Raw genomic sequence first — 17,957 nt, forward strand, 5'->3', positions numbered from 1 at the left:
CAGGACCGGCGGCTGCTGACGCCATCCCGGCCAGAAAAGCCCTGGCCAGTGGCGGGCGCGACACTATCCGTGCGGCCAGGCGGAGGTGAGTGCGCGGCGGCCGGATGGGCGGGACGGGCGTGGAGGACGCCGAGCACCGTGGCGCGCGCTCACGTCCGCGTCCCCAAGGGCTGCGCTCCCTCAAGCGCAGTGCCCAGAACTCGGAGCCAGCCCGGCCCGGGGGACCCTGCTGGCCAAGGAGGTCGTCAGTCCGGTCTTGTCTTCCAGACCCGGAGGACCGAAGCTTCCGGACGACGAGGAACCGCCCAACATGGCCTCGGAGGTGAGTGGGACCTCGGGGACTCCGGTCCTCCTAGCCTCCAAAGGAGAGAGTGGGGGCGCCAGACCTGCCTCGGGCCACCCTGCTGGGAATCGCCCTCCAGGAAGTAATTTTGAAAATTACCTAGGAAGCCTGCACCCCCAGCCCTCCCAGGTGCATCTTCTGGAGCCCAGCAGTCACCTTTACCGGGACTCACCAGTATCCGCAGGCAGCCCTTGTGGCAAACCCACCAACCCACACTACTAGGGGTAGAGTGGCTCTGCCCTCACCTCACAGTGATGCCTGCCTGGCCAGGAAAAGTGGCTCCCAAGCCTTCAGCCTTCCAACTCTTCCTTCCTTCTTACCACGTGTCCTCCTGTCAGGTCCCACCCCACACCACATCCCTTCTCCTGCTAGAGCAATTGTCCCTGTTTATAGAATAAAGCTCAGCCCCTAAGTGTTCTTGTCCTTGACTGTGGCATGTGGAAAGAGCCAGGAAAAAGAGGACGTCGCCTCGTGGCTCCAGCAACCCTGGTGCCTGGTCCCTTCCTGTCTCACTGGACCCTGCCTCTTAGGGTCAGTGGCTCCTGGCCTCTCCTCCTGACCACTGAGATGCTGGATTCCCAGGCAGAGGTTTTCCTTCCTTGGGCCATAGTTGATTTATCTGGCAATGGGGGCAATAATAGCTGTCGGCCTCACTCTGTAAGGCACTAGATTATGAGGCCATTGCTTTGGACCCTTCAGGTGAAAGGGGCTGTTCGCCTGATGCTTGATGAAGGGAACTCCGGGAAGCAGGAGGTCTGGGTTCCAGGCCCTTTTGGCCTTCATTAGCTAGCAATTCACTTCCTCTTTCTCAATGCCCTGCAAGCTCAGTGCCCTGCAAGCTTCTGGGTCATGGCAGGGGGGTAGGGCCTGGACTTTGGAGCCAAACAGACTTGGTTTCTGTACCAGTCACTTGAGCCCTTTAAACCTCTTTCCTCATTTGTGAAATAGGGGTAATATTGCCCACCTCATAAAAGGCCGTAATAACATATGTGAAATCCCTAGCACAGGGCTGAGCAACAGTAGGTGCTCAATAAATGGTGGCTAACCACAACAATACTGATATTTCTACTTTGGGAGGCCGAGGCGGGAGGACTGCTGAAGCCCAGGAATTCCAGACCAGCCAGGGCAATGTAGTGAGACCCTGTCTCTACAAAAAGATTTTGAAAATTACCCAGGTGTGGTGGCGTACACCTGTAGTCTCACAGGAGGCGGAGGCATGAGGATTGCTTGAGCCCAGGAGTTTGAGACTGCAGTGAGCATGATCTCACCACTGCACTCCAGCCCAGGCAACAGAGTGAGATCCAGTTTCAAAAAAATAAAAATAAAAAAACCTGGCAGGCATGGTGGCTCACACCTGTAATCCCAGCACTTTGGGAGGTCGAGGTGGGCAGATCACCTGAGGTCAGGAGTTTGAGACCAGCCTGGCCAACATGGTGAAACCCCGTCTCTACTAAAAATGCAAAAATTAGCTGGGTGTAGTGGTGGGTGCCTGTAGTCCCAGCTATTCGGGAGGCTGAGGCAGGAGAATCGCTTGAACTCGGGAGGCGGAGGTTGCAGTGAGCTGAGATCGCACCACTGCACTCCAGCCTGGGCGACAAAGCAAGACTCCACCTCAAAAAAAGAAAAAAAACCCACAAGTCCCAAAACCAAAACTGGTACTTCCCATATACATTCGACCTTAACTGTTGCTCATTCAACCCAGCCCAACTCAGTGCCCCATCCCCTGGCCCTGAAGAGACCATTCTGGCCCAGATGTGTCCTGGCTTGGAGTAGCACCTTCTGCTACCACACTGGGCCTCCACTCTCCTCAGTGCCCAAGGGGAGACACCTCACTCTGATCTCCCTGTGGGGTCCTATTATGCCTGCCAGTAAGGATAGGAGTTTGGTTCTAGAGCAGTTTGGTCTGGCTTCCAACAAGCCCAGTGTTCTAGGTGACCTCAGGTTGCCCCAGGCCTTCCTGTAGGTTGGCACTAATTGGTTTGGCTGCAGCTCCACTTATTAAGTAGTTATTTTTATTACTAACAACCTAGGCAGGGTGGCCCAGGAGCCTGCTGGGGGAGGCGGTGCCAGGCTCCTGGCTGAGGGGCAGGCTGGCCCCAATTCTGACTGGCTGGCTCCAGTGATCAGGACCAGGGCCCCACGTGGTGCTTTGCTGGAGATCTAGGCTTGGTGGGGCAGCTGTGGGGTAAGGGGCAGGACCAGCTCAAAGATGGGGCGGGGGCGGAGGCTGCCTCTGAAGGGCAGAGTCCTTTGGCAGTCGGGACTGTTGGGCATAGAGGAGTCAGCTCACAGCTCAGGGCCAGAGCACTGGAGAGGTCTCTGGGGTGCATACAGGAACCAGGAGTGGAGCTGAAGCATGTCCTATCCCCTGCCAGCCCTCCCTTAGTAACAGCTGGCATTTCTCGAGTCCTTCCTGAGCACCAGGCACCGTGTTATGTATGCAATTTGCAAATATTATCTGATTAAATGCTCACAATAAGGCTATCAGAGAGGTACTATTATTATCCTTATCTTATTATTATTATTATTTTTAAGAAGGATTCTTGCTCTGTCGCCCAAGCTGGAGTGCAATGGCGCCATCTCTGCTCACCGCAACCTCTACCTCCAGGATTCAAGTGATTCTCCTGCTTCAGACTCCCAAGTGGCTGGGACTACAGCTTCCTGCCACTGCGCCTGGCTAATGTTTATATTTTTAGTACAGATGAGGTTTCACCATGTTGGCCAGGCTGATCTCGAACTCCTGACCTCAAGCGATCCACCTGCCTGGGCCTCCCAACCCTGAGGGTTTTTGTTTTTGTTTTTGTTTTGAGACAGAGTCTTGCTCTGTCGCCCAGACTGGAGTGCAGTGGCACGATCTCAGCTCACTGCAAGCTCCGCCTCCCGGGTTCACGCCATTCTCCTGCCTCAGCCTCCCAAGTAGCTGGGACTACAGACGCCCGCCACCCCCATGCCTGGCTAATTTTTTTGTGTGTGTTTTCAGTAGAGACGGAGTTTCACCGTGTTAGCCAGGATGGTCTCGATCTCCTGACCTCGTGATCCGCCCACCTCAGCCTCCCAAAGTGCTAGGATTATAGGTGTGAGCCACCACGCCCAGCCCCTGAGGTTTAATAATAGGTGCCAGGCCAGGTGGTTAATAGAAGTCTGGGGCATTGTAGGGGGACAGAGGAGGATATATGTCCCCATTGGCCATTGTAGACTCCCTTCCACAAAAAGGACGTCAGTGAAGTGACATGCCCACCTCTACCCCACCCTCCTCCCAGTCCTGGGCACTAGGGCTGCTCCCCAGGTGTTCTGTACCCCCTCCCCACTCTGTCCCATGCCCTGGCCTCTGCCCTCTTTCAAAACATAGATGTGGCTGGCGCCTAGGCTCATGCCTATAATCTCAGCACTTTGGGAAGCTGAGGCTGGAGGACAGCTTGAGCCCAGGAATTCAAGACCAGCCTGGGCAACATAGTGAGACCCTGTCTCTACCAATTATTTTATTTTATTTTATTTTGTTCATTTATTTATTTATTTTGAGACAGAGTTTTGCTCTGTCACCTAGGCTGGAGTGCAGTGGCGTGATCTTGGCTCACTGCAACCTCCGCCTCCCGGGTTCAAGCGATTCTCCTGCCTCAGCCTCCTAAGTAGCTGGAACTACAGGCGAGCGCCACCACACCTGGCTAATTTTTGTATTTCTAGTAGAGACCGGGTTTCACCATGTTGACCAGGATGGTCTCTATCTCCTGACCTCATGATCCACCCACCTTAGCCTTCCAAAATGCTGGGATTACAGGCATGAGCCACCACTCCCAGTCCTATAAAATTTAAAAAAAATGTCTGGGTGTGGTGGCGCATGCTTGTAGTCCCAACTATTGGGGAGGCTGAGGCAAGAGGATTGGTTGAGACCAGGAGTTTGAGGCTGCAGTGAGCTATGATGGTGCCACTGCACTCCAACCTGGGTAACAAATGAGACCCTGTGTCTAAAAAAGAATTTAAAGGCCGGGTGTGGTGGCTCACACCCGTAATCCCAGGACTTTGGGAGGCCGAGGTGGGCAGATCATGAGGTCAGGAGATTAAGACCATCCTGGCTAACAAGGTGAAACCCCGTCTCTACTGAAAAAAAAAAAATAGAAAAAATTAGCCAGGCATGGTGGCGGGCACCTGTAGTCCCAGCTACTCAGGAGGCTGAGGCAGGAGAATGGCGTGAATCTGGGAGGTGGAGCTTGCAGTGAGCCAAGATCCCGCCACTGCACTCCAGCCTGGGTGACAAAGAGAGACTCCATCTCAAAAAAAAAAAAAAAAAAAAAATTAAAAAAGATTTTTTTAATGAACAAAACAGGCTTGGCACAGTGGCTCATGCCTGTAATCCCAAGCACTTCGGGATGCCAAGGTCAGGGGATCCTGAGATCAGGAGTTCGAGACCAGTCTGACCAACATGGTGAAACCCCGTCTCTACTAAAAATATAAAACTCAGCCAGGTGTGGTGGCACACGCCTAAAATTCCAGCTACTCGGGAGGCTGAGGCAGGAAAATTGGCTTGAAGCCGGGAGGTGGGGGTTGCAGTGAGCCGAGATCACGCCACTGCACTCCAGCCTAGGCAACAGAGTGAGACTCTATCTCAAAGAAAACAAACAAAACGTAGATGCCTACATACCATTCCTCTGCCCTTGGCCCCTGGAGAGTAAGGGATCACCCAGTGACCTCCTAGAAGGCCAGTGACAATGGGGGGTGTCAGGGTGCTTTTCAGAGCCAAGGGAGTGGTAGGAATTGGGATCTTAGTCCAGCCCCAAGCTGTGAGGGAGAGAGTTGCAGGGCACTTAAGCTTGGTGGAGACCCTCAAGGCCTCTTTGCCTGTCCCTGCAGCAAAGGTTCTGGACACCAGAGCCAAGTCCAGAAGCCCTGGTGGAACAGGGGTGAAAAGCATAGGTTCTGACTTCAGACTGCTGGGCCGCAGCCCTGGCTATCCCACCCCAGGTGAGAGCAGGCTGCTCTGTGCCTCAGTTTCCCCATCTTCATAGTGGAATTGTATTGGTGCCTACCCCAGAGGGTTGTGTCAACAATTAGGATGGCACCTAGCACCTTGGTCAGTGGTGGGAAAGGTTCCAGAAGCTCTGCTGTGGTCCCAGAGGTGTCTCAGGCCCTGCCACCATCTCCTTGGAGGGGTGCCATGTGGTGGGAAAGAACCCCAACTTCAAGGCCACACACAGTGGCTCATGCCTGTAATCCTAGCACTTTCAGAGGCCAAGGTGGGAGGATCACCTGAGGTCAGGAGTTCAAGACCAGCCTGGCCAACATGGTGAAACCCCATCTCTACTAATGATACAAAAATTAGCTGGGTGTGGTGGCACGTGCCTGTAATCCCAGCTACTTGGGAGTCTGAGGCAGGAGAATCTCTTGAACCTGGGAGGCAGAGGTACTCCAGCCTGGCCGACAAAGTGAGACTCTGTCTCAAAAAAAAAAAAAAAAGAACCCAAACTTTTGGTGTTCAGCCATGTTCCCATGCTCACTCCCAGGGTGGTGACTCTGGGAAGGTCTCAGCCTCCTTGTCTGCCCAGTTAGAATGATCTGATGCCCCTGCTACCATCAGACTTGATAAGTTTCCCAAAGACTCTTTGCAAGAAGCACTGTTCTGGAGGGTGGAGGAGAGACTAATTGTTCTTGCTCTCCTGGCCAGAGTGGGAAGCTTTGGGGTGGCCGGTTTGTGGGTGCAGTGGACCCCATCATGGAGAAGTTCAACGCGTCCATTGCCTACGACCGGCACCTTTGGGAGGTGGATGTTCAAGGCAGCAAAGCCTACAGCAGGGGCCTGGAGAAGGCAGGGCTCCTCACCAAGGCCGAGATGGACCAGATACTCCATGGCCTAGACAAGGTACTTGCCGTGGCCCAAGCCCCACCCAAGGCCCCTTCCCTGTGGCCCCAGGCTCCCACCAAATCCCTGAGCAAACAGTGCAGTGTTGCCCATCTGTGGTTTCACATTGAACTAATTATATACTCAAGTGCTGTTTAACTGTGTGCCTTGATGACTGCCTCTCTCCATCCTTTAATGACCCCTGTGGCCCACATGGCTCATGGGTAAAGGTGTGCTGGGCCTGAGATGCCCCCTCCCAAGGTGCGCTTCCAGGACTCAGCTCCTGGACAGGGACAGTCAGTCACCAGGGATAGGGTGGGACCAAGGCAGGGGCTCTCTTGGCTGCTGATGCCTGCTCACCTGACCCCGGCATTGGTGCTACCCACTACAGGTGGCTGAGGAGTGGGCCCAGGGCACCTTCAAACTGAACTCCAATGATGAGGACATCCACACAGCCAATGAGCGCCGCCTGAAGGTACGACCCCTGGAGCCCCACCGCTTTCCTTGCCTCCCCTCTCCACCTTGCCCAGGGCCACTTTGAGCATTAGCACCATTCTGTTTACTTCGCCATTGGCAGACAGCATGTGAGACCTCAGGACATGAGCAAGGCACCCTGGCTCATGCCTATAATCCTAGCACTTTGGGAGGCTGAGGTGGGAGGATTGCTTGAGACCAGGAGTTCGAGACCAGCCTGGGCAACATAATGAGGTCCCACAACTACAAAAATTAAAAAAAGAAAAGAAAAAAAGAACAGGCCTCAGCAGAAATGGCGAGAGATTTGGGGAGGACCCGGAGCCCTGGGGTATGGAGGTAGGTTGGCAGGGCTGATGAGGAAACCTGCCCTGCCTGGGTTGACTCCTCTGGGGGTATAGACCGTGACCCTGGGTCTCCCTTCACCTCCAGGAGCTCATTGGTGAAACGGCAGGGAAGCTGCACACGGGACGGAGCCGGAATGACCAGGTGCTTTAGCCCCTCCACCCCCTGCTCCGTGTTGTCCCAACCTTGAGGAGCCCAGGGGGCAGTTAGAGTTCTGCAGCGGTCCTGGCTCCTCAGGGAAGCAACACGTCGGCCTCCCTGAGCACCATCTCCTCCTTGCACAGGTGGTCACGGACCTCAGGCTGTGGATGCGGCAGACCTGCTCCACGCTCTCGGGCCTCCTCTGGGAGCTCATTAGGACCATGGTGGATCGGGCAGAGGCGTGAGTCCTACAGGGACACCCAGGGGGCAGACAGAGGTGTGATGGAAGCCTGAACAGGAGACCTAGGGGGCAGGGGTGAACAGCGTGGGGGTGCCAGGCCCTGGGGGACAGGGGCATCCCAGAACTCCAGGATCGAGGCAGAGCAGCCAGGAGTGGGCCATTTCCTGCAGGCCCCAATACTCCCATGCCAGTCTAGCTCAGCAGGCAGAGAAGACTAACCCTTCGTGGGGCTGGGTGCGGTGGCTCACGCCTGTAATCTCAGCACTTTGGGAGGCCGAGGTGGGTGGATCACCTGAGGTCAGGAGTTCGAGACCAGCCTGGCCAACATGGGGAAACTCTGTCTCTACTAAAAATACAAAAATTAGGCAATGTGGTGGTGTGCTCCTGTAATCCCAGCTACTCGGGAGCCTGAGGCAGAAGAACTGCTTGAACCCGGGAGGAGGAGGTTGCAATGAGCCGAGATCGCACCATTGAACTCCAGCCTGGGCTACAGAGCGAGACTCCTGTCTCAAAAAAAAAAGAAAAAAAAAAAAAAAGAAAACTCACCATTTGCGGATTTCAAGGCAGGAAGCTAAGCCAAGCACAGCTAGCTTGGCTGTGCCTGGAGCAGCCAGAGTCACTCCCCACACTGCCTGTCCCCCAGATCCCCCATCCTAAGCTTCGCCTCCCCATCCAGCCCATCTGGCAAAAGACAGAGCCAAAGGCTGCCTCCTGCTGGCCTCATTTCAGGCTTTGGCTTCTGGGACCTGGTGTCTTTGGGACTGGATTTGTTCCTTGCAGACCTGGACGAAGAGCTGCTGAGGAGTCTCCATGTGTTGTCAGAGACCCCTCCTCTTCCTCAACTCCCTGTGACCCCTGTTGTGCAGACTTGGGGGAAAACAAGGGCACAAGAATTGTCACCCAGCAGGTGGTGTGGGGCTGCTAGGAGGAACAGGGAGTGTCTGCTACTGAGTTCAGGGTTTCTTTAATTTTTTGTTGTTGTTGTTTTTTTTTTTTTTTTTTTTTTTTTTTTTGAGACAGGGTTTTGCTCTGTCACCTAGTCTGGAGTGTAGTGGCGCTATCTGAGCTAACTGCAAACTCTGCCTCCTGGGTTCAAGTGATTCTAGTGCCTCAGCCTCCCAAGTAGCTGAGATTACAGGTGTGCACCACCATGTCCAGCTAATTTTTATATTTTTTTCAGTAGAGATGGGTTTTGCCATGTTGACCAGGCTGGTCTTGAACTCCTGAGCTCAGGTGATCTGCCCGCATTGGCCTGCCAAAGTGCTAGGATTACACCCATAAGCCACTGCGCTCCACTTAATTTTTAAATTTTTAACTTTTTAAATTGTCTTTAGAGATGAGATCCTGCTCTGTCACCTAGGCTGGAGTGCAATGGCTCGGTAATAGCTCACTGCAGTCTCAAACTCCTGGACTCAAATGATCCTCCCACCTCAGCTTTCTGAGTAGCTAGGACCACAGGTGTGCACCACCTGTGAGACAGAGTCTTGCTCTGTTGCCCAGGCTGGAGTGCAGTGGCGCGATCTCCACTCACTGCAACCTCTGCCTCCCAGGTTCACGCCATTCTCCTGCCTCAGCCTCCCGAGTAGCTGGGAGTACAGGTGCCCACCACCACGCCCGGCTAATTTTTTGTATTTTTAGTAGAGACTGGGTTTCACCATGTTAGCCAGGATGGTCTCAATCTCCCAACCTCATGATCCACCCACCTCGGACTCTCAAAGTGCTGGGATTACAGGTGTGAGCCACCGTGCCCAGCCGCGAATTCTTTAAATTTTTTGTAGAAACAGGGTCTCGCTATGTGGCTCAGGCTGGTCTCAAACTCCCGGCCTTAAGTGATCCTTCCCTCTTGGCCTCCCAAAGTGCTGGGATTAAAGACTTGAGCCACCGTGCCTGGCCTTGAGTACAGAATTTCTTCATGGGGTGATGAAAATGTTTTAATTGGTTGTGGTGATGGTTGTACAGTAAAGTGTAAACTTTAAATGAGTAAATTGTGAATGATATCTCAGTAAAGCTGGTTTATTTAAAACAACAGGCCAGGCTGGGCGCGGTGGCTCACGCCTGTAATCCCAGCACTTTGGGAGGCCGAGGTGGGCGGATCACGAGGTCAGGAGATCGAGACCATCCTGGCTAACACGGTGAAACCCCGTCTCTACTAAAAATACAAAAAATTAGCCGGGCGTGGTAGCGGGCGCCTGTAGTCCCAGCTACTCGGGAGGCTGAGGCAGGAGAATGGCGTGAACCCGGGAGGCGGAGCTTGCAGTGAGCCGAGATTGTGCCACTGCACTCCAGCCTGGGCGACAGAGCGAGACTCCGTCTCAAAAAAAAAAAAAAACAAAAAACAACAACAGGCCAGGTGCTGTGGCTCACGCCTGTAATCCCAGCACTTTGGAAGGCTGAGGCGGGTGAATCACCTGAGGTCAAGAGTTCGAGACCAGCCTGGCCAACATGGTGAAACCCCATCTCTACTAAAAATACACAAAATTAGCTGGGTGTGATGGTGGGCACCTGTAGTCCCAGCTACTTGGGAGGCAGGAGAATCTCTTGGACCTGGGAGGTGGAGGTTGTAGTGAGCCGAGATCACGCCACTGCATTCCAGCCTGGGCAACAAGAGCAAAACTCTTTCTCAAAAACAACAACAACAAAAAACAGGCCAGGTATGGTGGCTCATATTTGTAATCCCAGCCCTTTGGGAGGCCAAGGCAGGAGGATTGCCTGAAACCAGGAGTTTCAGACCACTCTGGGCAACATAGCAAGACCCCATCTTTTTTTTTTTTTTGAGACGGAGTCTCGCTCTGTCGCCCAGGCTGAAGTGCAGTGGTGCAATCTCGACTCACTGCAAGCTCTGCCTCCTGGGTTCATGCCATTCTCCTGCCTCAGCCTCCTGAGTAGCTGGAACTACAGGCGCCCACCACTACGCCCGGCTAATTTTTTGTATTTTTAGTATAGATGGGGTTTCACCGTGTTAGCCAGGATGGTCTCGATCTCCTGACCTTGTGATCCGCCCGCCTCGGCCTCCCAAAGTGCTGGGATTACAGGCGTGAGTTACCACGCCTGGCCACAAGACCCCATCTTTACAAAAAACTAAAAATTAGCTGGGCATGGTGGCATGTCCCTTTAGTCCCAGCTACTCAGGAGGCTGAGACAGGAGGATCGCTTGAGCCCAGGAGATCGAGGCAGCAGTGAGCTATGATCATGCCACTGCACTCCAGTCTGGGCAACAGAACGAGACCTTGTCTCTAAAAATAAAAACAAAACAAAACAACAAGAAAACAGGACCATCACTCACAGCACCTCTGCCTCTGCCCTGCCTACTTGAATGAGGTGCAGGGCATCTCACCTGCTCAGAGCAGCCCTTGAATGAGCCCCAGCTATTTCTAGGGTCCTCAAACGAAACCTCCCACGGCCAAGTCATACCCAACATGGGCCTCCTCCCCTGTTCTGGCCCCTGCTCGGAGATGCTGAGTGACAGAGGCTGGACTTCGGGTGTTTCTGGCAAAGCCTCACTGCAGGAAGCCCCACAGCTCAGGCCCAGTCCTTGGTTCACACGGTCCCACTTCTAGCTTCTTTTGCCCTTAAGACTGATTTGTCCCTGGGAGATCACCAGATCCCTCATTCAGGTGGAGTGCTGCAGGGCGACACTTTTTCCCGGGGTAACCCAGGCCTGCAGGGTTCCAGTGTCACAGGCAAGCCTTGCATGAGCCTCCACCCGAGCTTCTGCTCCTCCTCTCCCACAGGGAACGTGATGTTCTCTTCCCGGGGTACACCCATTTGCAGAGGGCCCAGCCCATCCGCTGGAGCCACTGGATTCTGAGGTGAGCCAGGTGAGGTGCAGGGGCTGTGCTAGAGGGGAGGACCCCGGCTGCCCTGACCCTCCTGCCCCTGGCTTCCCACAGCCACGCCGTGGCACTGACCCGAGACTCTGAGCGGCTGCTGGAGGTGCGGAAACGGATCAATGTCCTGCCCCTGGGGAGGTGGGTGAGGCTCCAGTGCCCCGAGGGCCTGGTGGGGGTGGCTGCTGCATAGCCTTAGGGATTGACAGAGCTGGGAAGTGCAGAGTGGGACAGAAAACCGCCTTATCTGCTCAGCGGGGGACCCTGCATGGAGCCCCAGCTCTCGCTAAGGTGGGGACGACCAAGCCATTGAATGTGTCTGAGCAGGGCCAGAGCCCTCCAGCAAGGCTCCTGGCAAGCCCAGCCTGCTGCCCTCAGCCTGACATGTGGGAACATGTGTCAGGAGACAAGTGTCCTGCACCCAGGGTGACTTAGTGCTTGGGGACAAGTGTTTTGTGGACACTTGGGGACAAGTATTCTGTACCCAAGGAGACTGGGCCAGGGAAGAGGCTAAGCGCCAGGTGGTTGCCCTGGCAACCAGGACTTGGTTCTCTGTGTGTGCGTTCGTGTGTGTGTGTGTGTGTGTCAGGGCTGCCTGCCAGGAGCCCTGGTCACCATGAATCCCTGTCCCTGCAGTGGGGCCATTGCAGGCAATCCCCTGGGTGTGGACCGAGAGCTGCTCCGAGCAGGTGAGACGTCCTGCCCCTCCTCCCCAGGGAGAATCACCCTCAGCACCCGCCAAGACCTGCAGACACACCTGAAACCAGAGGGCAGGGGCCTGTGGCTCCTGGTGAAACCTTCATTCATTGCCTATGGGCACTGAGGTCATCAAGTTCAGGGGTCACTCATGGCAGGGATGCCTGGTACTGAGAGACTCAGGGCTCCTGCCTCCCTCCTGGGACTGTGCAAAAGATCCCTCCCCCCAGCTGCTGCCCCACCCTGATCAGGGGAGGGGGCTGGGCAACCTAGTTGGGGGAGAGGGGGCCACTCCCTGTCCTCCAGCTTAGCCCTGCTTCCTCCCACCCCCCCAGAACTCAACTTTGGGGCCATCACTCTCAACAGCATGGATGCCACTAGTGAGCGGGACTTTGTGGGTGAGTCCTGGGGAGCCAGTCCCCTGCCCTGTGCCTCACTTTAGTCCTTCAGCCCAGCTTCTCTCCAGTTTCCTCCCACACCTCCACGGACAGGCTGGTTGTGGTGATATTGTACACTGAAGTATAAACCTTAAATGGGTAAATTGGGTGGGGCATGGTGGTTCACCATGCCCAGCACTGGCCAACATGGTGAAACCCCATCTCTACTAAGAATACAAAATTTAGCTGGGTGTGTGGTGGCAGGTGCCTGTAATCCCAGCTACTCAGGAGGCTGAGGCCAGAGAATCACTTGAACCCAGGAGACGGAGGCTGCAGTGAGCCAAGATCACGCCAGTGCACTCCAGCCTGGGCAACAAGAGCGAAACTCCATCTCAAAAAATAAAATAAAAATAAATAGGCCAGGCATGGTGGCTCACGCCCGTAATCCTAGCACTTTGGGAGGCCGAGGCAGGTGGATCACATGAGGTCAGGAGTTTAAGACCAGCCTGGCCAACATGGTGAAACCCTGTCTCTACTAAAAGCACAAAAATTAGCGGGGCATGGTGGTGCATGCCTGTAATCCCAGCTACTCGGGAGGCTAAGGAAGGAGATTCGCTGGAACCTGGGAGGTAGAGGTTGCAGTGAGCCGAGATTGCGCCACTGTACTCCAGCCTGTGCGTTGGGAGCGAGACTCCATCTCAAAAAATAAATAAATAAATAAATGGATAAATTGTATGTGAGTGATAACTCAGTAAAGCTGGTTTATTTAAAACAACAATAACAAAAAACACTCTAGGTGCAATGGCTCACGTTTGTAATCCTAGCACTTTGGGAGGCCAAAGCAGGAGGATTGCTTGAGCCCACAAGTTTCAGAACAGCTTGGGCGACATAGCACGACCCCATCTTTGCGAAAAATGAAAATTTAGCCGGGTCCCCCCACCGCCTAACCTCCTCCTGCCCCCTGTATGGTCAGGCTGGGTGGGGATGGGAGAGGCCTGGTGACTGGGAACCTTTTCTCCCAGCCGAGTTCCTGTTCTGGGCTTCGCTGTGCATGACCCATCTCAGCAGGATGGCCGAGGACCTCATCCTCTACTGCACCAAGGAATTCAGCTTCGTGCAGCTCTCAGATGCCTACAGGTAAGCCCTGAACTGCCACCTCCATCTGCCGCTGCCGGCCTCTGTATTCCCCGCCGCCCGCGGACGTGGCTGCCTTCCTCCCCGCCGACGTGGCTGCCTTCCTCCCCGCCCCACCCCTCCGCCAGACCTGGCCATTGCGGCGCTGGACCAGCCAAGGGTCCAGCCCCTTCAGCGCCAGCACCTCTGTCCCCAGCACGGGAAGCAGCCTGATGCCCCAGAAGAAAAACCCCGACAGTTTGGAGCTGATCCGGAGCAAGGCTGGGCGTGTGTTTGGGCGGGTGAGCAAGGCGGGGGAGGGGCGGGGCCTCTGGGCTGATGGTGGGTGGCCAGCGGGGCAGGATCCCGGGTCCAGCCCCTGTGCCTCCCTCTTCCCGCAGTGTGCCGGGCTCCTGATGACCCTCAAGGGACTTCCCAGCACCTACAACAAAGACTTACAGGTGCGAGGCCGGGGGAGGCCTGGCTACTACGTGCCAGTTCTCAGGGCTCTGGCACACCCAGGCAGGGCCCCACCCCGGGATTGCCATACATCCTCCCATCCTGTGCACACAGCTCCATCCGTGGCTGCCCTTGAACTCTCTGCCCTTCCTTTGTTGGGGTATTGAGTGTTCTTCCCATGGAAGGCAGTGGGGATGCCTCAGTAGGGGGGTGGGGCTGTGGGGACCCTGGGTGCCAGGGGGCTGCTAGGCCCTCACCTCCTGCCATGTGCCTCCCAGGAGGACAAGGAAGCTGTGTTTGAAGTGTCAGACACTATGAGTGCCGTGCTCCAGGTGGCCACTGGCGTCATCTCTACGCTGCAGGCAAGACATCACCCCCCTGCTTCTCCTCCCCTAGGTCCCAGGCACTGGGGTGGGCATGCGGGGAGGGTGGCCTTGGGAGGAGGTGAGGTGGGGCTGGAGGACCTGGGGCAGGGAAGGAGAGGTGTGCTCGCTCCTGCTCCTGGGGAACAGGGAAAGGACAGAAACTGCTGCCATGCAGTGGAAGTAGATGAGACTCAGGGGGCCTGGGGCCTGTCAAATGGCCTGACCAGAACTCTTTAAAAAAAGAAAATCTAAACAAAAGGCCAGGTGCAGTGGCTCATGCCTGGAATCTCACACTTTGGGAGGCCGAGGCAGATGGAGCACTTGAGATCAGGGGTTTGAGACCAGCCTGGCCAACATGGCGTAACCATGTCTCTACGAAAAATACAAAAATTAGCCAGGCGTGATGGCCCACACCTGTAATCCCAGCTACTCAGGAGGCGGAGGCAGAAGAATAGCTTGAACCCAGGAGATGGAAGTTGTAGTGAGCCAAGATCATGCCGCTGCACTCCAGCCTGGACCACAGAGTAAAACTCCATCTACAAATATATAAATTAAATTAAATTAAATTAAATTAAATTAAATTAAATATCTTTAAAAAATATTTTTTAGAGACAGGGTCACTCTCTGTCGCCCAGGCTGGAGTGCAGTGGTGCGGTCGTAGCTCACTGCAGCCTCAAACTCTTGGGCTCAAGTGATCTTCCCACCTCAGTCTCCAGAGTAGCTGGGACTACAAACATGCGCCACCACGCCTGGCTAATTTTTTTATTTTTTGTAGAGACAGGGTCTCCCTATGTTTCCCAGGCTGGTCTCAAATTCCTGGCCCCAAGCCATCCTCCCACCTTGGTCTCCCAAGGTGCTGGGATTATAGGCATGAGCCACTTTGCCTGGCTGATTTCTTTTAAAATCAATTATTATGGGAAATTTATGTATATAACAGCTAGAGAATGCATAATGAACCCTATGTACCGACACCCAGCTTCAATGATAATCAACTCACGGACATCCTGGCTCCAGCTGTCTTTACCCACAGCTCTCTCCCACTCCCTTACCCCCTTATTTTGAAGCAAATTCCCATCATCACATCATTTCATTCCTAAATAGTTCAGGATATGTCTTGAAATCAGTGTTTCTTGGCTGGGTGCAGAGCCTCATGCCTGTAATCCCATCAATTTGCGAGACTAAGGTGGGCAGATCACTCGAGGTCAGGAGTTCGAGACCAGCCTGGCCAACATGGCGAAACCCCGTCTTTACTAAAAATATAAAAATTAGCTGGGTGTGGTGGTACACGCCTGTAATCCCAGCTACTCAGGAGGCTGAGGCAGGAGAATTGCTTGAACCCGGGAGATGGAGACTGCAGTGAGCAGAGATCACGCCACTGCGCTCCAGCCTGTGTGACAGTGCAAGACTCCATCTCAAAAAAAAAAAAAAAAAAAGGCAGTGTTTCTGGAGGCTAGTCCCCCAACTAGCAGCACCAGCATCACCTCAGAAGTCCTGAGAAATGTGATGTGAGGCCCCACTCCAGATGGCTGAATCAGAGACTCTGGGGGTGCTCCCCAGCAATTTGTATTTTTCTTAGTAAATTCTCCAGTGGCTAGGCCTGGTGGCTCATGCTTGTAATCCCAGCACTTTGAGAGTCTGAGGCAGGAGAAGCGCTTGAGCCCAGGAGTTCAAAACCAGCCTGAGCAACATAGCGAGACCCTGTCTGTAAAATTAAAAAAATTAAATTAGCCAGTCGTGATGGCGTGTACCTGTGGTCCCAGCCACTTAGGAGACTGATGTGGGAGGATCCCTTGAGCCCAGGAGCTCAAGGATGCAGAGAGCCAGGATTGTGCCATTGCACTCCAACATGGGCGACAGAGCAAGACCCTGTCTCAAAAAAGCCCAAAACAACAACAACAAATTAGCTAGGCACGGTGGCGTGCATGGCTGTAGTCCCAGCTACTTGGGAGGCTGAGGCTGGAAGATCCCTTGAGTCCAGGCTGCAGAGGGCTATAATGGCCACTGCACTCCAGCCTGGACAACAGAGCAAGACCCTGTCTCCTAAAACAGAAAACAAATCCTCCAGGAACATCTGATGCATGCTGAAGATAAGGACTCTTTGAAAACATAAAGGCCAGTAAAACATACAGACCAGTAAGTGTTCATAGCACATGTAAATATTATCGATAATTATGAGAAGATGGTTCAAGTTGAGAGTGAGACAGAGCCGAGTGGGTAAGAGAGTATCTGCCCAAGGCAGGGATGTCCTGGCAGAGGGGCAGGTCCTGGGCCTGGCAGCTTCAGACCCCAGGGTCCCCAGGGCTCACCACTCGCCCACCTGTGCCCCCAGATTCACCAAGAGAACATGGGACAGGCTCTCAGCCCCGACATGCTGGCCACTGACCTTGCCTATTACCTGGTCCGCAAAGGGGTAAGTGTGTAGCAGCCAGGGGGAGGGTGAGGAGATGGGGTGCCCCCCCAGAGGGTGGGGGAGCTCAGGAATGGGTGCAAGCGGCCCAGCCTGGTGGCTCACCCCTGTAATCCCAGCACTTTGGGAAGCCGAGGTGGGCGGGTCACTTGAGGCCAGGAGTTTGAGACCAGCCTGGTCAACATGGTGAAACCCCATCTCTTTTGTTGTAAAAATACAACAATTAACTGGGTGTGGTGGCACACTCCTGTAATCCCAGTTACTCGGGAGGCTGAGGCAGGAGAATTGCTTGAACCTGGGAGGTGGAGTTTGCAGTGAGGTGAGATAGCGCCACTGCACTCCAGCCTGGGCAACAGAGCGAGACTTGTGTCAAAAAGAAAAAAAAAAAAAAAAGGAAGGGGGTGCAGGCAATGGAGGCAGATCAGGGCATGGAGAAAGCTGCCTCAGCGCCATCTTCCTCCCTGGCACCCAGATGCCATTCCGCCAGGCCCACGAGGCCTCCGGGAAAGCTGTGTTCATGGCCGAGACCAAGGGGGTCGCCCTCAACCAGCTGTCACTGCAGGAGCTGCAGACCATCAGGTACGGCCCATCCCCTTCCCCATGCTGCCTCCTAGGAAGTGAGCCTGGGTGCCTGGAGCCCAGGGTGGCCTGGCGCCCTGGCCCACCTCTTCCTCTCTCCCCAGCCCCCTGTTCTCGGGCGACGTGAGCTGCGTGTGGGACTACGGGCACAGTGTGGAGCAGTATGGTGCCCTGGGCGGCACTGCGCGCTCCAGCGTCGACTGGCAGATCCGCCAGGTGCGGGCGCTACTGCAGGCACAGCAGGCCTAGGTCCTCCCACACCTGCCCCCTAATAAAGTGGGCGCGAGAGGAGGCTGCTGTGTGTTTCCTGCCCCAGCCTGGCTCCCTCGTTGCTGGGCTTTCTGGCGCTGGCCAGTGGGGACAGTCAGGGACTGGAGAGGCAGGGCAGGGTGGCCTGTAATCCCAGCACTTTGGAAGGGCAAGGTGCGAGGATGCTTGAGGCCAGGAGTTTGACACAGCCTGGGCAACACAGGGAGACCCCCATCTCTACTCAATAATAAAACAAATAGCCTGGCGTGGTGGCCCATGCATATAGTCCCAGCTACTTGTAAGGCTGAGGTGAGAGGACACTTGTGCCCAGGAGTGGAGGCTGCAGTGAGCTATGATCACGCCACTGCATTCCAGCCTGGATAACAGAGTGAGACCCTATCTCTAAAAATAAATAAATAAATGAAAAATAAATGGAAGCGGAGAAAACTGGGCAAGGGCAATGAGAGTCGTAGACGGGAAGGGAAGAGGGGGCTCCCATCATAGCCTCTGCTCT

General features: G+C 54.7%; 1 protein-coding gene across 5 annotated transcripts; it reads left to right on the forward strand.

Moving 5' to 3' along the window:
* Positions 1-17,485, forward strand: ASL (argininosuccinate lyase). Of its 5 annotated transcripts, XM_024358179.3 has the most exons (17): positions 7-85; positions 268-322; positions 6,000-6,194; positions 6,565-6,648; positions 7,077-7,133; positions 7,274-7,371; positions 11,103-11,180; positions 11,262-11,339; positions 11,835-11,887; positions 12,230-12,292; positions 13,294-13,408; positions 13,602-13,686; positions 13,786-13,845; positions 14,122-14,205; positions 16,538-16,618; positions 17,088-17,194; positions 17,299-17,485. In XM_024358179.3, the coding sequence occupies exons 2-17, from the start codon at positions 311-313 to the stop codon at positions 17,441-17,443; spliced, it is 1,395 nt and encodes a 464-aa protein (XP_024213947.3). In that variant the 5' UTR covers positions 7-85; positions 268-310; the 3' UTR covers positions 17,444-17,485. The 5 variants fall into 5 exon arrangements, with proteins under 5 accessions (XP_024213948.3, XP_024213947.3, XP_063670347.1 ...); XM_024358180.3 differs by lacking the exon at positions 11,262-11,339 and having other exon boundaries at positions 1-85; XM_063814277.1 differs by lacking the exon at positions 6,000-6,194 and having other exon boundaries at positions 16-85.
* The last annotated feature ends 472 nt before the right edge of the window (positions 17,486-17,957 follow it).

The sequence above is a fragment of the Pan troglodytes genome, chromosome 6 (assembly GCF_028858775.2).
Source record: "Pan troglodytes isolate AG18354 chromosome 6, NHGRI_mPanTro3-v2.0_pri, whole genome shotgun sequence".
Classification (NCBI taxonomy): domain Eukaryota; kingdom Metazoa; phylum Chordata; class Mammalia; order Primates; family Hominidae; genus Pan; species Pan troglodytes.

Excerpts from the sequence above, each read along its gene's own strand:
- ASL (XM_024358179.3), top strand. Across the intron at positions 12,293-13,293 it reads TAGTGAGCGGGACTTTGTGG|CCGAGTTCCTGTTCTGGGCT; the intron begins GTGAGTCCTGGG and ends CTTTTCTCCCAG. Across the intron at positions 16,619-17,087 it reads ATTACCTGGTCCGCAAAGGG|ATGCCATTCCGCCAGGCCCA; the intron begins GTAAGTGTGTAG and ends CCTGGCACCCAG.